The sequence below is a fragment of the Drosophila takahashii genome, chromosome 3R (assembly GCF_030179915.1).
Source record: "Drosophila takahashii strain IR98-3 E-12201 chromosome 3R, DtakHiC1v2, whole genome shotgun sequence".
NCBI lineage: Eukaryota > Metazoa > Arthropoda > Insecta > Diptera > Drosophilidae > Drosophila > Drosophila takahashii.
In genome coordinates, this window is record NC_091681.1 from 15,306,512 (window position 1) to 15,330,555 (window position 24,044).

The 24,044-nt window shown below is 40.5% G+C and overlaps 3 protein-coding genes across 4 annotated transcripts; 2 read left to right on the top strand and 1 right to left on the bottom strand.

Annotated features, from left to right (window-relative positions):
• The first annotated feature begins 1,871 nt into the window (after positions 1-1,871).
• Positions 1,872-15,469, top strand: rdx (BTB/POZ and MATH domain-containing protein rdx). 2 transcript variants are annotated; one of them, XM_017145768.3, is made up of 8 exons: positions 1,872-3,498; positions 12,181-12,331; positions 12,588-12,709; positions 12,773-12,934; positions 12,997-13,292; positions 13,690-13,868; positions 13,934-14,076; positions 14,149-15,469. In XM_017145768.3, the coding sequence occupies exons 1-8, from the start codon at positions 2,255-2,257 to the stop codon at positions 14,291-14,293; spliced, it is 2,442 nt and encodes an 813-aa protein (XP_017001257.2). In that variant the 5' UTR covers positions 1,872-2,254; the 3' UTR covers positions 14,294-15,469. The 2 variants fall into 2 exon arrangements, with proteins under 2 accessions (XP_017001257.2, XP_017001258.1); XM_017145769.3 differs by lacking the exon at positions 1,872-3,498 and adding an exon at positions 11,746-11,975.
• Positions 15,470-16,349: 880 nt separating this feature from the next.
• Positions 16,350-18,906, bottom strand: Orc2 (origin recognition complex subunit 2). The gene is made up of 3 exons (XM_017145772.3): positions 18,251-18,906; positions 16,935-17,777; positions 16,350-16,867 (listed from the first exon to the last, which is right to left on the bottom strand). Exons 1-3 carry the CDS (start codon positions 18,798-18,800, stop codon positions 16,431-16,433), a joined length of 1,830 nt encoding a protein of 609 aa, XP_017001261.2. The 5' UTR covers positions 18,801-18,906; the 3' UTR covers positions 16,350-16,430.
• A 441-nt stretch (positions 18,907-19,347) lies between these two features.
• Positions 19,348-24,039, top strand: Kots (Kotsubu). The gene is made up of 6 exons (XM_070216736.1): positions 19,348-19,471; positions 19,650-19,818; positions 20,519-22,004; positions 22,467-23,215; positions 23,274-23,470; positions 23,528-24,039. Exons 2-6 carry the CDS (start codon positions 19,676-19,678, stop codon positions 23,677-23,679), a joined length of 2,727 nt encoding a protein of 908 aa, XP_070072837.1. The 5' UTR covers positions 19,348-19,471; positions 19,650-19,675; the 3' UTR covers positions 23,680-24,039.
• Positions 24,040-24,044: the final 5 nt, after the last annotated feature.

The window sequence follows — 24,044 nt, forward strand, 5'->3', positions numbered from 1 at the left end:
AAAAGTTATGTTAGAAAGAAAAAAATATTTCTGATGACTAGCTGAAAATCAAGATGAAATCTTTCCGAATTTTTAGAAACTGGGTGTTAGAATAGGTATTATTTTATTTTAAAATCTTATTGGCAATAGTTTAACTCTCAGTTTGTTAAACATGGTTAATTTCTTAAAAACCACATATTTATTTAAGCTCTTCAAGGACAAGAATACATATTTGTCTATATATTCTTTAAGTGTATGGTGATGGAGGCCATTCAGATGGTACCTATACTCCTTGATGACTTTTCCGTAGCCCCGCATTTTCGATAGCCCTGTGCGTATGGGAATGTATGTATGTATGTGTATAAATAGGAAGCCCTTGAAGGACGCGACAGAAGGCTAGGTGATCAAGGGGCAGGGGACCCACCGGATCGGACCGCCTCTGTGACCAAGTGATTACCGTTTATCGCCACGCCAAGGACCGCCGGCAAAAGTAACCTCCGTCCTGCGACCACACGCGCACCCACACTCGAAAACGAAAACGCGTATACGCAATGTACGCCACACACGCGCAACCATTTATCAGCTGGCCCTCAACGCTGTCTCCCTCTCTCATTCGCTCTCGCAACCTCTCTCGCTCTTTGCACTTGCGCTCGATTTTCAGTGTCGCTGTATTCTCTCGCTCTCTCCAGCTCTCCCCCTCTCTCTCACTCACATGGTTGCTTCCTTTTGATACCCAGTAATCGTAGAGTAGAGGGGTATGTTAATATATTAAGGTATATTTAACAGGGGGAAGGTCTTATATTATTATAGTAAATTGTATTGTTTTGGAATTTCCAATTGGACAATGAAAGTCAATTTTGGCATGTTTATATTTGTCAACTGTTTTTTATTTTTAGATTTTTCCTAGCTCTTAATGGTCACTGTCCTAGAAACTTAATATTTTAGAACAAATTAGTTCTAAAATGTGATCATTATCCTAGAAATTTGGATCCGAAACAGGGTACCTTCCTTATCGACCCCCTCCCCCGCAGCTTTCCCATTCGCCACCATATGTGCTCATCGACCTCACACAAAGCGAAACGAAAGTGTAGGTGTGCGTGTGTTACATGGTGAAACGCAGAGAGAGAAACGAAACGAAACAAGAGAGAACGCTATAGTCGGGTTGGTGTCCCGACTATCTAATACCCGTCACTCAGCTAAAGGGAGTGCGAACGCTGTACTCGGGTTGATGTCTCGACTATAATCGTAACTCAGCTAAAGGGAGTGCGAGGGAGATTGATATATGTAGATATTTTGATTGCGTATAACTTTTAAATGAATGGTCCGATTTGAAAAATGTCTTCTACATTTTGATAGGTATAAATATATACCACAAAATTGCATTTATACTTCTTGGAAGTCTTTAAAGGTGTGGGCGCCAGACAGATTTTAAAATCGTTAGTGGGCGTTAGAGTGGGCGTGGCGCCCGGCTGAAATAAACTTGCGTTGCGTAGGAAGCCCAAGAATATATGTGTGGGAAATCTCAACATTCTAGCTTTTGTAGTTTCCCAGATCTCAGCGTTCATACAGACAGACAGACAGACAGACGGACAGACGGACAGACGGACAGACAAACGGACAGACGGACAGACGGACATGGCTAGATCGACTTGGCTAGTGACCCTGATCAAGAATATATATACTTTATGGGGTCGGAAACGCTTCCTTCTAGCTGTTACATACTTTTGCACGAATACAATATACCCTTTTACTCTACGAGTAACGGGTATAACAAAGCGAAAATGAAACGAAGTGAGAACTGAAACGGGCAGCGCTGCCGGCGCCGCAAACGCAGTCGGCGTCGCAGTCGGCGTCGAGAGTGGACGGCGGAAATTTCTGTATTTTCAAATTTTAGCTCATTTCGACGCGCACTTTCAAGCGGAGCGGTTCGTTCGTTTTGTCAGCGCTCGATTCGGATTCAATTCGCCTCCTCTCTCGCTTCGTGTGTCGCCCACCAAATACAACAAATAAAAAAGGAAACAAATTAAATACTACTCGAAACACAAAAAAAAATCGAGCACACACTCGAAAATTATACAAATCGTAAGGCAACTAAAATAACAAGCAAACGGCATGTGGCAACAAAGAGATTTGTTCAAATGAAAAATTTATAAGCACCCCAAACAAAAGTTGAGCAATTTTTTACAAACCACGAGAATCTGTATATTTTTTAACAACAGAAATACCAATTCAAAAAGGTGTGTGAGTGTGAAGTGTTTGCAATAAAAATTGTAAAATGTTTGAGCCCTATGTGAAAATCAAGAAAAAGCGAAGTGTGCATGAAATCTATGAAAATGAGAATTTAGAGCAGCAGCAACAGCAACAGCAGCAGCAGCAGCAACCTGCTACCAGCGATAATTGTTGCTGCGAGAACGGAGAGCCGCAGAATGTGCCTGAAATTGCAACTGCAACGGCAACATCTGTAGCAGCAACATCTGCAGCAGCAACAGCAACGGCAGCAACAATCGCCACAGGAGCAGCGGCAAGCAGCAGCAGCAGCGGCAACTGCAGTCGCCTGCAGCAATTGATATCGACGCCACCAGTATTATTGCGCAGATCGTCGCTGCAACAGCAGCAGCAGCAACACCACCCACACACGCCAGCAGCAACAGCAACACCACCGCAGCAGCAGCAGCAACAGCAAGCTGCGCCTTCAGTTTTGCAACAGCATTTGGGTCACCTGAATTACGAAAGTGGAGCAACTGCAGCGGCGGCAGCAGCAGCAGCAACCAGTAGAAGTGGCTCGGCAACACTGGCGCAGCATTTGGCAACACCCAGCAACATATTGCAGGCGGCATTTGGCAGCAGCAACTTGCAACACATACTAACGCGGTCCGCCCCCTCGCCGTCGTCGAGTGCGATTTCCTCGATTTCCTCCAACAACAACAACAACAACTGCAGCAGCGCCTGTGCGGGCAATACGCACTACAACGGCGGCAGCAGCAGCAACAGCAATCACCACAGCAACAGCATCATTGCCAGCCGCCTGTTTGGAGCCGCCTCATCCTCCTCCTCGTCAGCCTCCTCCTCTGTGGCTGCCTCATCATCATCCTCCTCATCCTCTTCGCCTCACCATCTGCATAGCCATCATTCGGCGCTGACCAACTCCATAACGAATCGCATCAATCAGTCCATCAGGCGGCATCTGAACCAGCAGCAACATCACAATCCCCTCAGTGCATCCTCATCCTCTTCATCCGCATCTGCATCCACATCATCATCATCTTCATCCTATCAGCAATCGTCGGTACAACAGCAACATTATAATTGCGCCCATCCTGCACAGCAGCAGCAGCAGCAGCAACACCATCACCACAGCAACAGCAGCAGCAGCCATCATCAACACCACAGCAACAGCAACAGCAGCAACAACAACAATCAACAGCAACCACAACAATCTCCTCTGTGCCTAGTATTATTAGTTAAATGCCCCAATTCTAAGGAATTTTGTAACGCCGCCGCAAATTTCTGTGATAAAAGGTAAATATACCACTCCAATTGGCCCATTTACTCGAGATTTTCTCCTCTTTTTTGAGTGTTCGACGCTAATTAAAAGAAAACGGAATAGTTCTTGGTAGGGCAACTAAATAAATTTACATAAATATTATTGCCGCTTAAATGCCAGCCATTGGCATTTGTGCATATGAGCCATTTACACGTACTTTTAAATAGCAGTAGCTATGGGAAGTGCATACTATTTGTATGATAAGTAGGTGGTCTTGAATGTCTGCCGATCAGTAAATGACAAAAGTTGAACTTTAAAGCATTATCTGATTGGTTGCGAAATGTTTTTGAATTAGTGAATGCAAATTATCGTAAGAAACACTTAAAAAGCAATTGTGTATTACTTTATACACGGAAAAGGTTTTGCAAATGGATTATATTAATTAATATCTAAAGTAATACAGAGTACCTACTTCAAAATTTGCTCATATAAAAACCTTTCGAATAACCCAAGACCGAATTCGAAAGGTCCTCCAATTGGCCCGGCTTAGCAACAAGTAATTGGTATCGCAAACTGGCCAACAATCGTTAGCCCTCCAATTGGAAACGAAACGAAAATCCACTTGAGATGTGTTGTGTGGTTCAGAGTGGTGTGCTGATGACCCAGTTAAATTCCCAGGACCTTTGGCACCCTGAACTACTTACGTTCTGGGCCGCATTTCGAGTAACCATTGTCACATCCTTGAGTAACGACGGCCACAACAAACAAAACCGCCGAACAAACAACAGTTTGTTTTGTAAAAGTTTCTTTGCCATTTCGATGATGGCTTGTGTGAGCTGTATAAATATATATTTAATTTTGATGACTTGTAGTTTTTTTTGTTGTGTATAGCCGAGAGTTCGTTTCGGTTATAGTTAGCAACCTCGAGGTAACCTAGATGGTTTTTTGAGATGACCTTACTTGCGTAAGTAATTGGTTTCTTTAGTGTGGAAACTCGATGATTTGCTTACTAATTCTATTGATCACCCTGAACCAGCCGTTACACTACATTTCGCCGCCCCATCGAGAACTGGAGAATGTCGTAACTTTTCCCCGGGGCGAATAAACACAGAACTTAAGTAATTAAGTTCCCTCTCTATATGTATCAGCCACCCTTAATAGCGGCTATATATCGCTAGCTATCTCTTTCGTTGCGCGTAGGCTTTCTCTTTCTCGCCGACATGCTGCTCTCCTTTTCGTTCTTGTTGCTGGCTTTCACACGGTGACCCCAAAAGGCGTTCGCCTAACCTCAAAAAGATGAACAGAGAAATATAACAATTTGGTAAACACAAAATGCTGATGGAGGGGGGTTCGTTCTCTCTACTGTATTTTATGTTTCTTTTTTTTTTTTTTGTTTGAGTGGCTCTCAATTTTCGGTTAATTAATGGGCGTGGGCGACTTGCGTGCCAACCTTTGTCATTTGGGGTCAGCAAACAGCTGCAGCAGCAGCAACATCGCAACAGCAACAGCAACAACAGCTGCTGCTTTGTCATTGAAGAAGAGAGCTGCAGAATCGAGACCATGGCTCGTGCTTGGTTTCTTTCTTAATGCTTTTGACCATGTGCCAGTAATTGTTATTATTATTATTTCTCCCATACACTTATTCACTTTTCACTAGGGCTGCGTTCTGAATTTCGTGCACTTGTTGCTCATTTTCTTTGGCCTTGCTGCTGCAAATTGCCCGATAATCCACACAGAGAGTATTTCGAACAAAAAATGTTCTTTGTCCCAGACGCCGCTGCCGCCGCCGACTGGCAAATCTGAGTCATGGGCCGTTGATTGCGGACTGGCTCTTTATCAGCTGGATTTCGACTGACGTCTGCACCCTTACTTAAATATACTTATATGGAAAAACATACTTACTTTATTCTGAAAATAACTACGCTTTTATAAGGAATTTATTCTGGGAAAAAATATTTACGAATCTCTAGTAATTCCGGAAACTTAAAGTTGAAAATTAAATTCATCATTCAAAATATAATGATATAATTTTTAAAACCTTTTTGTAAATTTAATCTAAAAGTTAATCATATCAGCAATTTTGTTTTTAAAACCTTGAAAAAAATTGATTCCAACTTTTAAATTTTGATATATAAGGCGGAAACTACAGTTTTTAACCCCAAAACCAAAACCCCTTCCTGAGTTTCGAATACAGGGTCTAAAGAGGCCTTTCCTTTGGTCTCGCTATGCGGTTTTTGTGTTTTATCTGCTCGAATGGGAAGAGACGGGAAGTTTGCTTGACTGATTTTCACTGTGAAAGGGCTGTTGGTCATGTTGCTTTGTGGTACGGCAACATGTTGCTGCAACATTATGCAATAAACTTTTCGGGACTAATCCATTTCCTTACCCCAACAAAGCCCGAATTCAAGCAATTATTAACTGATCGTGTTGTGTTGCACTGCAACTTTCCAATTTTTGCTGGTTTTAGTCTCTCCATTTTATTTTATTTTTCTTGTTGTTTATTAAATTATTTAAAATGAAAAACTTTCAAAAATAGCGAAATTAAATCATTAACATAGCTGGCTGCCTGTTAAACCAAAAACAAGTAAACATTTTTTATATTTTTACTATAATTGAACTCTGGGCCAAGCAGAGTTTTCACTTTGTTTAACACATTTCACCCAATAATCGTAAACCGAAAATCTCGCCCCAGTCTTTCACTCAACCCACATTTTATTTAGAACAGATACAGATCTCTCGAAGAAATCAGGCAAGAATTTCTAAGCCAATAAAAAAGAAGATCTTTTAAGCCAACAAGATCACGACGCTTGCGCCTAAAGAAAAAGTAGTAGAAATCCCAACAAAACGCCACTAAAAAAAAGAAAGAAAAAAGAAAGCACGACAAAAACAAAATGTGAAAACGCATGAAAGCCAATTTCTTCTCTCTCTCAGTCACAATTTGTTTAGAAAGTGCAGAGAAAGAGGTAAAAGCGGCAAAATGCAAACAAGCTAAAAGTTTGGCCCGAAACGTTTCAATGAAAATTGGGCACAACATGTGGTTTATTATTAATTTATTGATTTCATTTCTGCTCTGCTCAGCCCGCAAAACTTGTTTGCTTGTGAAAATTTATTATCCAACAAAAGCAGCTGGTAAAAAGTGATATATGTACGAGTACGAGAGTATGTCTATATGTATTTTAAGCCACGCGCTAAAACGGCAACATGCTTTTTTGAGTTAAGAGAGGTTCAGTTAAGAGAGAAATATACAGATCTCTTGAGCTCGGCCTGAAGCTACGTCATCAAACAAGTTTTTACGATTACATAAAGTCTCGTTCCGCTGTCAGCAAACTTGCTCTCGTTTTAAGCTTCGGGTTTTAGTTTTTGTTTCTCGTATTTTTAGCTTCGGGTTTATTTGTTGTTGTTTTTTTTTTTTTGGTGAAACTCTCTGCCAACTGCGCTGCCTGCGTCGAAGTCCCAACGCCTACGCGCCTGCGCACTTTAAAAAATTATATCTTATTGGAAATCTTCAGTACTTGCATTTTCCAATAAAGATAATTTTGATAGGAATATTTAAAAGAAATTTTAATGGAGTAAATATTTCTAAATTTCATTAATTTAAGAAATCATTTCGTAACTTTTTGAAAAGAAGGCAAAAAGAGATGCATGATAATTTATATTATATATAATAATATAATAATAATATAATTTTTATTATGATGAGTATTCCTTTAAGATATTTCTTAACATTTTATTTGGTCAGATTTTAAAATTGAATTATCTTCTTAGTCCTTGTAATATTTATTACCAGTACAGTGCCAACCACCCAAATAGTTACACCTAATTTTTCATACTGCCTGTCGCTATTTTTTACGTAATCGAAATATGTTTTCCCCTCATTATTATTTGTGATTAACACAAGCACAAACTTTCATTTATGCTGCAATCCCCAAACAAAACCAAAAACACCAACAAAGTGACAAACAAATGTAGCAAAATCGTTTTGGCTTGTGGCGGCCTAGTTTTTTGGCCACACAAAGTGTGACACACGTTGATTAGCATTTGAAATCCGAAAAGCAAGCACAACAGCAGTTATGTAAAAATTAACAACATTAAAAGTTATGCGTGAAAAATAGGACGTGATTTTTATTGTGACATGGTTGTCCATTGCAGATTTCTCAAAATGAGATCAGATTTGCAAGATCGGTTTTATAAATCGATATAATAATGTTGTATCCTTAATTTCCACCTCTTATTACAAAGTTTATTGATCCATTAATTGGTTTAATGTAAACAATGCAATGGAAAAGTCGAATCATTTAAGGGTATAATTATGGAAACATAATTTTCCACAACTTTCAATTGTTTTCATTAGTGCGAAAAACAATCGCATAGGCCAAACAAGACAGCAAAAAAAAAAGAAATAAAAAAAAAACAGCAGGCAAATTTCACTCTACTTACATGATTTCGTACGCTTTATATAACAACAACAACAACCACTGCGAATCGACTTTCACGAAAAACTGCAAGCAAAACTGCAGACTGCGAGTGCGAATGGGAGAGCAGCAGAGAGTTGGAGCGAGACAGAGCGAGACGCCAAGCTGGGGGCCTGAGCTTTCTCTCCCTCCGCAGAAATACCAACTACAAAGTAACTCCAAAGGCAAATGGACGACGACGACGCATCGAATCGACGACCGACTCTTGAGTGAAAGACCCAAAACGAAACCCCACCAAAAAAAAAAAAACAAACCCAGCCAAAGCGAAGAAACCGAAAGAAATGTTGAGCGTGGGAGTTTTTAAAATTAATATGCGTCAAACTGTTGACACTCCACGGGGAGATTGGAGAAAGATTTTCGAATTGTCGTGAGTGGTTAGCACACTCTAAAAATTTTGGGATTACCTTGGTCATATTTTATGTCAAGAGGTTATGGAAATTAAGGGTTTCAATACCTGTGTTTTAATATCTATGTAATTATAATACATTTTATACCTGTGCTGCAATGGATTACCTTTCGAATCTTAAATGTAGGGGTTGTATTTCTTATATCTATACTTTATTTATAGTTTATCCAATATCCAAAAATTATAAGTTGAACATATAAACCATTTAATTTTTTAAGATAATATTTTGAAGTCCCTAAACTGATCCTTCATTATTAACCCCCTCTTAACCCACAATCCATTAATTTTTCTTGTGCCAAAGCCAACCATTTTCTTTCGGTTGGGTGGGTGTCATCATTGTTGTTTTTCGTTGTTCAAGATGTTGTTGTCTTTTCACGTTGCCCGGTGTTGTTGCCTCTGTTGCATTTGTAGCGGAAGTGAAGTTGTCGAGTTTGTTTTGGGAGTTGGACTGCTGCGTTGAGTTTCTCTTTTGAAATCATTTTCATTGGCATGAAAGTTCACATTATTTAAATTAAATTGCTGCTGCCGCCGTTGCTGCTGCGGCTTCTTCTTCTTCATTCCCTCGCTGGCGACTGAAAGATGAAAAAACAAAAAAAAAATGTATCTTTGCATCTGTGTTTTTGCGACGGCGGCGCCGCATTTATGTAAAAACCAAAAGAAAAGCAAAGAAAAGCGTTTCCTTTTGGCTCGAAAACAACGGCGACAACTGAAAAGCGTTTTTTTATTCACTCACTCAACTCATTTGTTGTTGTTTTTAGGCGGCGAGTGAAAGGAGCCTTTGTTGCTGCTTTTGTTGTTGGTGAAAACGCCAAGTGAAAAGCCATGCGATAATTTGTTGTAAAAAAAAATGAAAAATTTTCACCATTTTCAGTTGTTGTTTTTGCCGCTGTTCGTTTCGTTTATTATTGCCTTTTGTTGTTGTTGTTGCTAGTGCCTTTATCAAATTTCATTTAAATGCTAATGAAAAGTTGCCGGAAGTGTGGAAAGCGTTAAAGCGAGTCGCTGGCAAATTATATAACTTTTCTTTTTAGTTTTTTTTTGGGTGGAAAGCAATAATCTTTCGTTTTTTCTCAATAAGCAGCTGTCCAAACCAGTTTTCCCTGGCCAAAACAATTTATTAAATTTTATTTTAACGCGTGCTCTCCCTTCATTTGTCAAAAATTCTCAGTCTTTTTGATCGAAGAGCCCACACAAATGTCGGGACCCCCAAGGAGAAGAATTCTACCTATCTGTGTGTCGAAATATTCTTCGATTCCTTCGATCCATGACCAAATGCATTCGTCGCATCCCAGCTGGCGGATATTTGTTCAGACCTTTTGGCCCTCAGATCCTTTGGACCATACTCACATTCTATATGTGGGTTTGTTCTGCAGCAGAACTAATGGTTTCTGGTGGCTAAGTAAGCAAAACTAATGGAATGACTAGGGGAAAAGGTTGGAGACGGGGAATTTCTACCTAAGGTGTGTGTTTGCCAAACAATTTGAATTTATTTACATTGACTTTTTGAATTGAGCTATGACCATGATTAATATAAGGTTTTTGGAGAAGGTGTTTATAAACTTTTTTTGTTTATACTTAAGACCAGGAAATTATAGGATTACAATCTAAATTATCATCATAAAAGCAACTTAAATTACAAAAATATTTTCTTTCGAATGATATTTCTATTTCTGATGAGTCATACTTTTCACCTTTGGCTGCCTTGATTCGATTATGAAGTTCTGACTGCTTTTTGGTTCCCAAGCTTAACCTTCTTTTCGCCCCAAAACTTGTGTGTGATTTTGTCATTCGCCTTGTGGCGCCAAACAAATGATTTTCAATGTCATAACAAAACAAAAATGTTTGGCTCTTGGGCTCTCGGGCCCTTGGTGGCTGAAAGAGCGATAAAGAGAGGTATAGGTAGATTTTGGATGGAGGGAGAGGGAGAGGGAGAGGGATTGAGTGAGGCCCCAATGCCAAATCAATGTCATTAACATTAAGGCACACTCACTAAAAATTGAATAAAGCGGCTCTACAGAGTGCTAAAAACGCGCTCTACGGTTTGTTCACCTTGACGAGCTGCGTCAACCTTTTTGATGGCTCACAGTTACACTCGCACAGTTACACACTCTCACGCACACGAGGCCCATTGAAGGTCCTTCAGCTGGATTTGATGATGGCCATCAAATCGCCAGCAGCCGCAGAAAACGGGCAGCACCTTGAAAATCTCAACCTTGTCGAGCTGAGCTGAGCTGTAAATCGCTCGTGTGCCGCAGCCTTGCACAGATTTTCCGACTTTTTCCTGCGCTTGGTTGTGCACAGGCAAAAACAAAATTAAGAAATCGATGACAGTTCCTAATTGAGGTCCTTAAAATTTGGAAATCATTTTCTGTATATCCCATTATATTTACAAAAGGTATGACCTTTATTACACTGATTTAGTTTCAAAATCTAAGAGTTAGGAACTGGATATTATTTTTGATTAAATTACTCAACAACATTATTTAATAAATGGAATCTTATTTCATACCTTAAAAAAAAAATATTCTATATTTTTTATACATGTATGAAAAAATACTAAATAAATTAACTATTAATTTATTTATTACTTCATTTCTTCAATACATCCTTTAAAAGTTCTACAGTTTTATATTAATTTAACTTAGCAATTTGTTTAAAGAAAATATATAACTATGGATAATATTAACAGTCTTTTAAAATATTTCTTAGAAAATTATCTTTTAAAATTACTTCTCATTTATTATTATTCCGACTTTTTTTCTCTGCGTGTAAGAACGCAGCTTCCTCTGCCATTTACCGTCTTCCATCTGCATCTGCGCGACTCAAAACACACATGAAAAGGACTGTTATTGTTGCTTTTGTGTGTCGGATCCTTCTGCTCCTGCTCCTGCCCATCATCCTCCCCCCGCACCGCTCTCCGCACTCCGCTCACCTTTATTTTGCACCTTTATACTTTATAAGGTGAGCGAGCAGCTCGCAGCTCACAGCTCACGTTCACCTTCACCCTCAACGGCTGGCTGACCCATTGTTTGTCAATTTTCCACTCCTGGCCAACATTTTCCTGGTCCATTGTTTGTTGTCATCTGCAGCGTTCTTAAATCCTCCTTCCTGCCGAGATTTTCCAGGTCCATCAGTCAGTTTTCCTCCGCTGCTCCTGCGCAACGGTTGTGTGTTTTCTTCTTGTGATATTTTGAACGTTAACGTTTTATTTTTTGTTTTCGGCAATCTCTGAACGGTTTTCTGAAAAGCTTCGAAAGCTTCATCTTTATCTGGATTAAATCTCTCGTTCTCTGTTAATCTCTGATTATTCTGTGCGGAATAACGGATTTCGAACCATTTTATCAGCCATTATGAACGCTGCACTTTTTGGCGCATTACGTTTCGTCTTGTCCATGCGTTTGTGTCTCGACCATCGTTTTAATTAGCAAATATCTCTAAAAAATATATAGAATAATTTTAAATAGTGTCTGTATTCTGTGTGATTTTGTGTGTGTTATTTTTTAACGGGCGGCAAGCTGGAGAACTCGCTGCTGTTGAAGCTGCTCAATCTTTTGGCCAGGCACTCGAATTCCGACAGCAATTTCGTCAAAGTTGAATTCGAGCGCAGCATCATGGATCTCATACAAGAGCCAAGGTGACCCTTAGATTCTATATGAATTTAAGAAAAATAAATTTAAATTTCAAATATGCTCTTATACCAATTTACTTGTATAGGAACCTAGTAGGCTATAACAATGGATTATTTTTTCCAACCACCGTACGACTTTTATATATTAGAACTGTTTATTTCTAAACTATTCCCAACTAATCCCTACTATTTCTCCTTAATCTAATTGCAGATTGCCGGTGAACGAATGTCAGGCAAGCCAAACAGCTAGAGTCACCTCGAACCTGCACGCATCCAGTAGCACGATGGCGGTCAGCCGTGTACCCTCGCCGCCCTTGCCGGAAGTTAATACGCCAGTCGCCGAGAACTGGTGTTATACGCAGGTAAATCCCCCCGAAATGGATTAAATTTCCTTTGGGTTTTTCGGCATTCCTATGGATTTGCAAACCAACTGAGCCCAACCAAAACCGATCGGATTTCACGAATTTGTGTAAACTGAATCCATTTTGTTGTAAAACCGGTAAAATGCATTTCCGTTGTGAATGCGCAGGTACAGGTGGTGGTACAGCTGGTTGGATAGATAATACATGGGATAATATTATTAACCCTTTACATCGTTTCTTTCTTCCGCATCCTTAGGTCAAAGTGGTTAAATTTAGTTATATGTGGACCATAAATAACTTTAGTTTTTGTCGGGAGGAGATGGGTGAAGTACTCAAATCGTCCACATTCTCAGCCGGTGCTAATGACAAACTGAAATGGTGAGTAAACAGAATTACAACAAATTAATTAACAAATTATTAAATTGAATTTTCTATTACCAGGTGTTTACGGGTTAACCCCAAGGGTCTCGACGAGGAGAGCAAGGATTACCTTTCATTATATTTACTGTTAGTTTCGTGTAATAAATCAGAAGTCAGAGCCAAGTTCAAATTTTCCATATTGAATGCCAAGCGTGAGGAAACCAAAGCCATGGAATCCCAAAGGTAAGTGTAAACTAAACTATTGAATATCAGTTACTAATAATATTATTATTATTTTCTTACAGAGCTTACCGTTTTGTGCAGGGCAAAGATTGGGGCTTCAAGAAGTTCATCCGCCGCGATTTCCTGCTGGACGAGGCCAACGGCCTGCTGCCCGAAGACAAGCTGACCATCTTCTGCGAGGTCAGCGTCGTGGCGGACAGCGTGAACATCTCCGGACAATCCAATATCGTGCAGTTCAAAGTGCCCGAGTGCAAGCTGTCCGAGGATCTCGGTAATCTCTTTGACAACGAGAAGTTCAGCGACGTCACGCTCTCCGTGGGCGGTCGAGAGTTCCAGGCGCACAAGGCCATACTGGCAGGTAAGATATCATGAAGAGCACCTCAAAAAATATTTTATTATGGGAAAATCCATTATATATAAGTATCATGCATATTTTGTACACTAAATTCTTTATAAAATGTCAAAAATATAAAAATTTGATTTTAAAACTAATTCTTGCATTATATTTGAATGCTTGATTATATTTTAATCAATTATATATAAAATTTGAATTAATTTTTCAAATTTGAATTATTTTTCTATTAAATACATGCTCAAAAAAAATGCATATTTTGTACACAAAATTCTTTATAAAATGTCAAACAATTATAAATTTGATTTTAAAAAGAATTCTTGCAATATATTTGAATGCTTGATAATTTGTTTATCTATTCCTTGATTGAATTTGAATTAATTTTTCTATAATTTATTTTCAGCGCGCAGCGATGTCTTTGCGGCCATGTTTGAGCATGAGATGGAGGAGCGTAAGCTGAATCGTGTCGCCATAACCGATGTGGATCATGAGGTTCTTAAAGAAATGCTGCGATTCATATACACGGGCAAGGCGCCCAATCTAGAAAAAATGGCTGATGATCTCCTAGCGGCTGCTGATAAGGTGAGTCTACCCCCGAACCAAATTGTAATATATTTATTAATGAAATATTTTAATTATATTTACAGTATGCACTCGAAAAGCTGAAAGTGATGTGCGAGGAGGCGCTGTGCGTCAATCTCTCTGTAGAAACAGCAGCCGAAACACTAATATTAGCTGATCTCCACAGTGCGGATCAATTGAAAGCACAAACGATAGATTTCATAAATACGTAAGTTATTGAAAGTAAACCAAACGAGAACCAGTTAACTAACTAACCAATCGGTTTTAACCTAATTTACAGTCATGCCACCGATGTGATGGAAACCTCCGGCTGGCAAAATATGATCACAACACATTCACATTTGATAGCGGAGGCATTTCGTGCGCTCGCAACACAACAAATCCCACCAATTGGACCACCAAGGAAACGCGTGAAAATGAGCTGAAACAACAATGCAACAACCACACCAACAACAATAATAATTATAACAACAGCAGCAGAAAACCGTACACCCACAACAATCAACAACCAACAACAAACCAATACCAACAATCGATTCAACAACAATTGCAATAGAAATAATGAGAACTTCAACCGATGCAGCAGCAGGCATGTGAAATATTTGATCGATGTATTGGCGGTCAACCTCAAGAGAGCATTCGGCAATACTACAAACCCAATAAATTCAATAAATTATATCAACAGCAGAAAGATAATGCAAGTGCAGGAGCAAAAGCTGAGCAAGCAGCACCGTTTATTGTTTCGATTTCAAGTAATTTAATTCAATTTGATAAAACTTGATTTTAAATGTATTTTATTTGTTGATTTAATATTACCTATGATTAATATGTTTACGAGTAATAACTATGAATTAATTTTAATCTTAAGTCCAAACACAACTTGAAACAAAAAGCAGCAATTAATGAAGAAAAGAAAAAAACAATAAATAATACAAACAAAAAAAGAGCATAAAAAACAAAAACGGAAAATTAATATTAAATAAATTAAATTTAAAGTAAAGTAAAAAGTAAAAAGTAAAGAGTAAAAAATCGAAGGCATAAACATACAACAACAAAATAAAGAAATTCACTGAGAAAGCGTAACTATTATTATTATTATAATTATAACGATTATGATTACCGATTACTGCGTATAATTACAAAGCGTACACTTTGATTGTGATGTATATTCGATGAGTATGACTAATGAATAACGAGTAAATGAGTAATGATACGGATATGATAATGAAGTTGATTTATATATTGTGTATATGTAAACTCGGAACAATTTTCAAAGCATTCAAGGTTTAATTGCAATTGCACCCACCCACCAAAATCCACGCCCTCCCCCTTGAAATTGAGGAGAATGTATAAATTTATTGTTTACCACTGTCTCCAAGTTATAATTTTCAATATTATATATTTCAATATTCATCGCTGAATTCACTTCTTTTAATTTACCTTTATCCTTACCTCTAATTTTATCGTTTCTCTTTTCTTTTCCTAAGTATTTAAAATCGGAAACTTGTTTCTCTTTGTTTAAGCGCAAAATGTAATTAATTTGTTGTACAAAACTATGAAAACAAACAAAACATTGTCGAAATAAAAGCAAACAGTAGCAATTTGTGTATAGTAAGCAGATAAAAACTGAACAAAAAAACCCAAAAAAACCACAAATGCATCGATTCATTTTGTAAAGGGGAGATTCTCATGGGTGGTTTCTCTTCTGATTGATTCAGAACATTTCGACTTTTTCCGCAAACGAAGGTTAAAAGTACGAGTAAAGTAAACGTGATAACAATTTATCTAACTATTATATAAATGAAATACGGCGCAGACGAGATTACATTTTTATATGCGAATGCAGATGCAAAGAATGCAGATCGCAAACTTGGTGTGTACAATTCAGGTATTCAGGAAAGGGTAGAATTTTTGCAATAAAGTAAATTAATATTGATAGGAGCAAACTATGAACGATTTCCATTGTATGTGTACTTCCGATTGACTTCGCATGTGATTTGCTATCAAGAGAGTGTAAATAAACTAGCCTTAGTCGCAGCAATTACCTTTTGTTTCGAGTGCACAATTACCTAGTTACAAGTCCAATGCTTTAATCTGTGTACGTGCGTGTCTGTATAGTAATAGGTAACCGATATTAGCCTTTGGAATGGATGGGATGGGAGCACGATGGGATGACCGCTAGGGAGCTGTATGATTTGGGCCTGCTTAGCCATATTTATTTCGCCTCAACTAATCTCTAATTTAATCTAATTGCGGTCAGGTCATTCCCGAAATCGAGGAGCACTTGGAGTGTTAAGTTTTGTGTTGCTCTGGGAGCGAAATCAGTTTGGGGAGAACAAAACTAGCCATCTAAAATGTGTATCTAGTAAACCAAGAACTTTTATGCATGCCAATCTAAATGTGTAGAAATTGACAACAACAAAGAACGAAAGAAACTCTGCACTAATGGGCAAAACAAGTGCAAGCAACACGACAACAACATTTTTAAAAGCGAAATTGTAATTGTATTTAACAATATTAGATAATAAATTAATATGTTCTAAAATTACTTGGCTGGCTGGCTTATTTCTTTTCCTGTTCCTCGAGGAACTGCTGCAGCAGGCCGCCATCGATGGGAATGGTTAGCTGCTCGGAGCCATCCACACTTCTCTTCGATTTGACCAGTTTGTGATCGAGGAACTCGGTGAGCTGGGCCCGCAGCGCCAAATCTGAGCTGACCAAGAAGGCCTCGCGACAACTCGAGTAGAGATCCCTGAACGGCATGCCCTGGTATGTGGCATTGCCCTTATTCTTCAGCTGGTACTTCACGATTAGCATGTAGATGCCACGCGAATTGGTGGTCAGCGAGGAGAACACACTGCGCATCGAGGAGAGGGCCAGTTCGCCGGAATTCTGCACCAGCAGGGAGTTCTCGAAGGCGGTTTCATTCGTATACGGCAGCATGGTGGTGCAGTCCCACCACGAGAAGTTGAAGCTGCTCAGCTTGCCTTGGTCCCAGACTGCAAAAAAAGGGGAAAAGTTAATTATTTGGTATAATTTCAGTATAATTTCTGGTTAAAAACTAACGCAATGGTGTATTTATGTGATCGATGGAGGCCAGCAGATGAATGTTGGGCACTCGCGCCAAACGCGACAGAATCGCCTGTGCCTTCACATTCCGCAGCATCGCTCCATCCAGATTGTGAACGATTAGGAACAAATGGGTCTCCGGTATGAGGGCGAACTCCTCCTCGATCATGTCCACCGCCTCGTGCGGATTGCCAGGACTAACGCCCGCGTCCAAAATCTCGCCTGTGATGCTGTCCAGCACATCCTTGAGCGTGAGGCTGGGAAAGAATCCATTGACCACCAGCACCGTTTGCTTCTCCAAAACCTCGCGGTGAAATGCCTGCAGCAGCTGCCGCTTGGAGCCCAGTCCGTACAGCAGTATATTGAAGCCCTCGTTCAGGATGCACATCCACTTGGGAAAGTACGAGCGATACTCCTCCATTATGGCATTTATGGATGCCTCGTGCTCCGTGGACAGCTTGATTTCGGACAGCAAACTAAACACGCGATCGGCGGCCAGACGGGGATTCTTGAGGCGATCCAAGGTGTGATCCGAGGTGAGGATCTTGCTGCTGGCATGCGAGTGGAAGTAGCCATCGCTCTCGGGCACAAACTCATTCGATTTCTTGGCCCGCGCCGTTTGTCGCAGCCGTGCGGCCGACGGTGTTTTGGGCAGAACGGGCACCACAATGGCACGACGGGATTTAGCCGGCGTTTTGGGCTCATCATCGGCGGAGGAGTCGCCGGCATCGCTGCCACTGCTGCTGCTGCTGCTGGCGGAGGACTCCTCATCGCTGGGTCGAAAGTCGCTTTCGTCGCCGGAGAAATCCTCATCCGAATCCGCCACTATTTTGGCAATATCTGAAAGGTATAATAAGGTATTATTGATGCATAAATGTAGACTAGTGCCCTGCATGAATCAATTAGAATTTTGAGTTTAATAGAATTGAATGAATAAATGGCATTAATTCCGAAATAATTCAAATGACAATTTCTTTTGAAGAAGAAAGGGCCATAATTTTGTGATTAAATCTGCATGAATTTTATTTTCTAAGCAGTTAACATGGATTTGTTGAAAATTCTCCACTTTTTGTTCTCGAAAGAAAGCACAAAAAAAACCTGGCGAATTTAAAAAATTTATAAAAATTATTAATTCATTCATTTAAATCAGCATTCGGCATCGTCCTATTAAGTGAGCAATTTACTCATACAAATATTAAACAAAATATCATTGTATGTGTGCCGGCCGCTGATTTAAATCGAAATAAATTATGATAAAACAAAAATTGAATGATTCACGCAGGGTTCTATTGTAGACTAAAAGGACTACCCACGATTCTTGACGCGACTGCGAACATGGGCCGGTGTCTTTGGCTGATCCGTGGGCTTTTTGCGCTTGGTGTCCGGCGTTTTGAGCCCCAGACGTGGGGTTTTCGGGGTCTTTGGGGTCTTGGGCGTGCGGGGCGTGGCATTTAGGGCCGCCAGGGCCATGGCATCGCGTTTCTTGGGCGTATTGAAGCCAAACATGCTGGTGCCGGCCACATTGTAGTCGGTTTGGATGAGATGCAGGTCCTTGGAAGTGGGACGATCGGCGTTCTCCGAATCCTCATTGCTTTCTTCTTCTTGTTCCGGCTCCTCACTGCTCTGCGCATCCGACATCTCCACATAGTTGACGACTATGCGCTCCTCCTGCACCTTTCCATTGGCCTGCTCCTTGTAGGCCTGGTACTTCTTGGTGGGACTTGGACGACGGGTGGAACGACGTCTGCTGCCCACATCCTCCTCCACCATTGCCGTGTCCAAATCCTCATCGTCTTCGGAGTTGGTAAGGTTCTCGATGGATTTCAGGTTCTGCTTTCGCGGCGTCTTGTAACCACTGGCCATCTTGCTTGTCAAGGCCGCTAAAAGGCTCTTATTAACAAAATATTCAATTGGTAAACAAATATTTCGCGAAAATCACTCAATGCCCAGAAGAGGCGGGAATTATCGATAACAATGACGGTGGGCAGGAGTGTGACCAGATTTCGCTTCGTTAAACTAGCTAGATTTATTGCTAAAAAAAAGTGCTAAAAAGTTAAATTCTTAATTAATTAAGAAATTATTTCTAGGATTTGTAACTCTCAGGAGACAAAAGAGAAATATTTTCAAATGTTTTCCTAGAATATAAATATTTATCTCCTAAAATCGTTTACCACTTGCAAATAATTAAAAGCCTAATTCATATTTATAAATATTTAAATGTACTACGTAGTATCTAATATTATTTGTCTTTTTACTTGTTGAACTTAAATGTAAATCTAGTTGTCTAAAATTAAAAAATTAGCCAAATCTAGCTAGAAATTTGATTTGCAGTGTTGGAAAACATAGCAGACTATCGATATACGATAGATCAAATGTACGATGACTGACAAAAGCTGATTTCTTTCTCCTCTTTCTTCTCCGTTCGCTGCGATGAAGCGCGTGTTTCCCGAAGCTTGAAATTTAAATTAACTAATTATAACGCCGGATCGTTTAAAAGTATAAACTTCGGATTGAAAGAAACTTATAAGTTCAAAGTAAAAACATTAAAAGTGGACGCAAATCGTTGAATTTCGCATTGTTTTACAACTACGCGCAGATCCAAAAAAAGTTCCGTTAGATCGCCATTTTCTTTGGCCTCCTTTTCGCTTCTTCGTTCATTCATACATTCTTGTGAAGTGCTTTTCTTCTCTCATTTCGCGGCTTTTTTTTTAGAACTTTGTGTTTGATAATTCCGGAAAATGCCGAGTTCGGAGGAAATGACGTGTGTGGTCTGTGGAAATCCGGCCGGGTTGATGTGCCAGCGGTGCGGAGAGCCCTATTGCAAGGAGGGATGCCAGCGGTTGGATTGGCAGCGTCACAAGCACGTTTGCATCATAATGCCGTGAGTTAATGCGTAGAATAGTGTGTGCATGCGAAGACATGCCGCCACGCACAGTCGCGGTCAGAAAAATGGGACTGTGAGAAAGTATCCTCGAAATATTTAGCGAAAATAAGTTTATGTTGAAATACCCCATATTTGTATCATTCCTAACAACAATAATTTTTTAAGTTACATTTTATTATAAATATTAATTACTGTGCACACTCACGGTCAGTAAAATGGGACTGATTTTACAAATTTTCTATAAAATATTGCCTTAATATAGTAAAGAAAGATTATTTAGACTACTTACGGGAAATATTGCAATTCCTTGGAAAAGTGTTAATTTTTTCCTAATTTAAGAATGGTAATCTTTGCCATAACATAAATTTTTTAAGATATTTTGGATTGCTCATAATTTAATTATAATTAATAATAAATAATGAATTTAAAAATTTTCCATAAAATGTTTTCTTAATATAGTAAAGAAAAAATTAAGACTACTTCAGGAAAATATTGCAATTCCATGGAAAAGTGTTAATAATGCCTAATCTTTGGTTTCCCATACGATTTCAAGTATTTAACCCTACTTTAAAATTGTCAAACGGACGAGAAAACGGCCCTAAGTGTAATCTATTCCATAACATTTTTAAAGAAATTTTGAAATGTTCAGAATATTTGATATTAATTGATTATTAATTAAGAAATATATTTTTTTTAGACCCTTGGTGGCTTACAGGCCCCTTCAGCCGGCGCAGCTCGTTCAGCAGCCGCCTAATCCCATCAAGAGCTTAGAGACGGCTGTCTCTAATCTAACTCTGGCTGATGCTCCTACCAAATCGCCAGTTCCGATCCCGAAATCGGATTCCACACCCATGGCCACTCCCGAACCGACTGCCGTCGTCCCGAAGGTGCCCGAACTCTCCGAGAATTGGCGCGATCATCTTTTGCCCAAAGGCGAGGAGTTCTTCGAGTGCCGCGTGACCTTCATGGAGAACGATGGACCCATCTGGGTGGTGCACGTGGCCAATGTGGAGAGCATGGAGCGTTTGACGGACAACATGCAGCGCTGTATGCAGCTCAAGAAGCTGATTCCCTTGCAAAACGTCAAGATGGACACCCTGGTGGCCATCAGCGTGGACAACAAGGTGCACCGCGGTCAGGTGCTGAGTGTCAGCGATCAGAAGGAACTAGCCGACATTCGGATGATTGACTATGGCCCCGTGGTGGCCACACCCTACCGGGATATCTATTCCGTCGTCCCCAAGATAGCCGAATTCAAGGCCTTCGCCTTCCGCGTGAAATTGCCCACGAACACTGGAGTTCAGGTCAACAAGAACCTGACGCTCCGCTTGCTGGGAACCAAAACCCACAATGGGGTTTATCATGTCCACCTGAAGCCCAAGATGACCATACCACTCAGTCTGCCCATGGAAATGTTGCAGCTGAATCCAGAGGTTAGGGTGATCCGGGTGTTTGAAAAGGATGCAACAGGCAACGAACCGCAGGTGGCTCTCCTGCAGATCAACGTGATGGATCACGTAAACACGGACTTGAATGCCAGTCTGGCCGGGAAGCCGGGACAACCGTTCACGGGACCCTTTCCCGAGGAGAAGTGCACCTTCTTTGTGGCCGCCCGCACCAAGGAGGGCTATCGCAGAGCCTTCCTATTAGATCACATTGTTAAGCCCACGCCCACGTTCTTGGTTTACGAGATGGACGAGGGACGAGTTTCGGTTACCAACGAGCTGAGTCGGATTCCCAGCGAGCTACTTGGCCTGCCCATCCGTGTGTTTGCCGCTCAGCTTAAAGACTCCGTGCCAAAAGAGCTCGAGACTCACAGTGCAGAGCTCACGGTCAAGTTCAAGTTGGATAATCCGCCGCCCGAAAAGTTGCGCGCTGTCAACGGCGCATTGCTGGCCAAGGGCGAGCAGATTTGCATGGCCCGGCTGAGCACCTTCCTGGGTCAGATATCCGACTTGGGCCACAAGTACTGGCGCGAACCCATCGACAATGGCGCAGCCGTATTCATCACCCATGTCGTCAGCTACAAGGAGGTGTACATAAGCTCTCCGAATAGCAAGCAGTATGCTGCGATCTTCAAGCGTCTGGAGTCGAAGTGCGCGCCCGTCCAGGAGTCAAGCGAGATTTCCGTTGGATGCATCGTGCTGGTGGCCTCCAAGGCGACTGGAACCTTCCGAGGCGAAGTGAGTAGCTAGGTTACACCACCTTTCTAAAAAAAAAAAATTGTAAAATCAACTATTTAATAGTGAAAACTTCCCCAACCGATAATAAATAGAAAATGGCCAAAAAAAATAGTGGATTACCTATAAAATAGTAGATGACCAACAAAATAGTATTTTATACGAAAAAAATTGTTGTTTTTTTAAATTTATCTTTTTAACTATTTAATTTATTATTTATTTATATAGCTACGATATTAATTGAGACGTTACCATTAATTTGCCAAATGAAATACATGCAAATTTCGTAAATAGGTTTTCTACTATTTTAATTGTTAAATACTATCCAATGACCCAAAAAATAAAAGAACAAAATACATAAAAAATTCAGAAAATTGTGAAATATACTATTTTTCTATGTTGATTTTACATAGTTTTTTTTTGTTTTGTGTGTAAGCGAGATTATTAACCTATTAATCTTTACAGATACTGAGCACCGATGACGGCGTCTATAATGTAAAGAACGTTGATACGGGTGCAACCCAAACTCTGGAATTAACGGCAATGCGCAAATCTTGTCGCTTCCTGGAGAATCTGCCTGTCTGCCTGATGCGCGTCCAGCTAAAGACCGTATGCAATATTCCGGATGCAGCTGTGCCAGCCAACAATGCGGCTATCCAGATGTTGCACAAGCTCTGTGGCCAAATGGAACTGCTTGACCTGGAAATGGTGGATGCGACTACGTCGACCGTGGACCTGCTTTCCAACTCCCACGAGCAGAGCTCCTTGGTGACTCGCATGCTGCCACTCATGTTTACGCCAGTGCAGGAGGAAAAAGCGGATGTTGCACCGCCAAAAGCAGTTCTTACTCCGGCACCATCGCCTGCCGCCTCGCCAGAGCAACGCAAGGTGCCGGCACCGATTTTCCTGGAGGCTGCCAAAGATCTGCCTCCACTGCCGCCCTCGCCACCGAACTCTCCTCCTCTTTCCGGAGCGGCAGCCAATCAAGAGACTTTCGAACGCTTCTTTTTCAATGCCATGCCCAAGAAACTGGTTCCCCTGGGCGACAAGGTCAGCATTATCCTCTTGAACGCTGGCGGTATGCCGGAAAATGGCTACATCACCGCCTGCTTCTTTGAGAACGGAAAGGTGGCCGAGGATTTCCAGAATGTGCTCAATATGGTGGCCAAGCAGGGAGAGTGCCAGCACAACGCTGTGCCGGGCTATGTGCCGGGGTAAGGATCTATTAAATGTTCATAGGATACTTTTATTTACTGTTTTCACTTCTTGCAGCGTTGGTGAACTTTGCTTGGCGCTCTTTAGTGAAGACAAAAGCTGGTATCGCGGAGTTTGCCAGGAAATCAAGGACAATAAGGCAAAGATTCTGTACTGTGATTTTGGAAACTGGGAATATGTGGAGGTGGCAAATCTCAAGCCGATTTCCAAGGATCTGCTGAATGGAGTCTATGCCACCAAGTGCTACATTGATGGTATGTCGTTACCCAGTTTAATTCCCCTTCCTTGTACTAATAATCGTTTAACTTCAGGCTTTGACAAATCGAAGAATTTCGCCGCCTTGGAACATCATCTCGTGCACAAGAGCCGGTTCCTTTGTGAAGTTAAGAATGGCCCAGAGCCCGATACGCGTCTCATTGCGATTCCCAATCTGCAGAACATACTAAACTCACCTACTGCCTAATTTAACGTGAGTTTCGACTTTAGTTACTGACAACATGGATCGCATTCCTTCTGTTTTTAGCATTAAGTGTATACCAAAGTGTATTTTCGAACACGGTTTTGATAACCATTTGTGTTTGTTGTAAAAGACAATTCCTAGACGGAACCTAAGAAATCATTTAACACCATTCTTTTCACATTTTCTAACAATTTATATTTTTTTAAACATCTTGTAAATTTAAGCGCATAAGAGAGAGTCGATTTGTGAGGGATAAAATAAGACTACCATGTTGGTAATTTCGTATCTACAACTATCTTAGCCGCATTAGAAGAAGCGGGCAATAAAATCATAATTTAACACACATGTTAAGGACAATGAAAATTTCA

Bases quoted from the DNA above. Each gene is read 5' to 3' on its own strand.
- rdx (XM_017145768.3), top strand. From the start codon at position 2,255: ATGTTTGAGCCCTATGTGAAAATCAAGAAAAAGCGAAGTGTGCATGAA. The intron at 3,499-12,180 runs GTAAATATACCA...ATCTAATTGCAG, and splicing joins GCAAATTTCTGTGATAAAAG to ATTGCCGGTGAACGAATGTC. The intron at 14,077-14,148 runs GTAAGTTATTGA...CCTAATTTACAG, and splicing joins ACGATAGATTTCATAAATAC to TCATGCCACCGATGTGATGG.
- Kots (XM_070216736.1), top strand. From the start codon at position 19,676: ATGCCGAGTTCGGAGGAAATGACGTGTGTGGTCTGTGGAAATCCGGCC. The intron at 19,819-20,518 runs GTGAGTTAATGC...TATTTTTTTTAG, and splicing joins CACGTTTGCATCATAATGCC to ACCCTTGGTGGCTTACAGGC. The intron at 23,471-23,527 runs GTATGTCGTTAC...GTTTAACTTCAG, and splicing joins CACCAAGTGCTACATTGATG to GCTTTGACAAATCGAAGAAT.
- Orc2 (XM_017145772.3), bottom strand. From the start codon at position 18,800: ATGGCCAGTGGTTACAAGACGCCGCGAAAGCAGAACCTGAAATCCATC. The intron at 17,778-18,250 runs GTGGGTAGTCCT...TATACCTTTCAG, and splicing joins TCGCAGTCGCGTCAAGAATC to ATATTGCCAAAATAGTGGCG. The intron at 16,868-16,934 runs GTTAGTTTTTAA...CTTTTTTTGCAG, and splicing joins TCACATAAATACACCATTGC to TCTGGGACCAAGGCAAGCTG.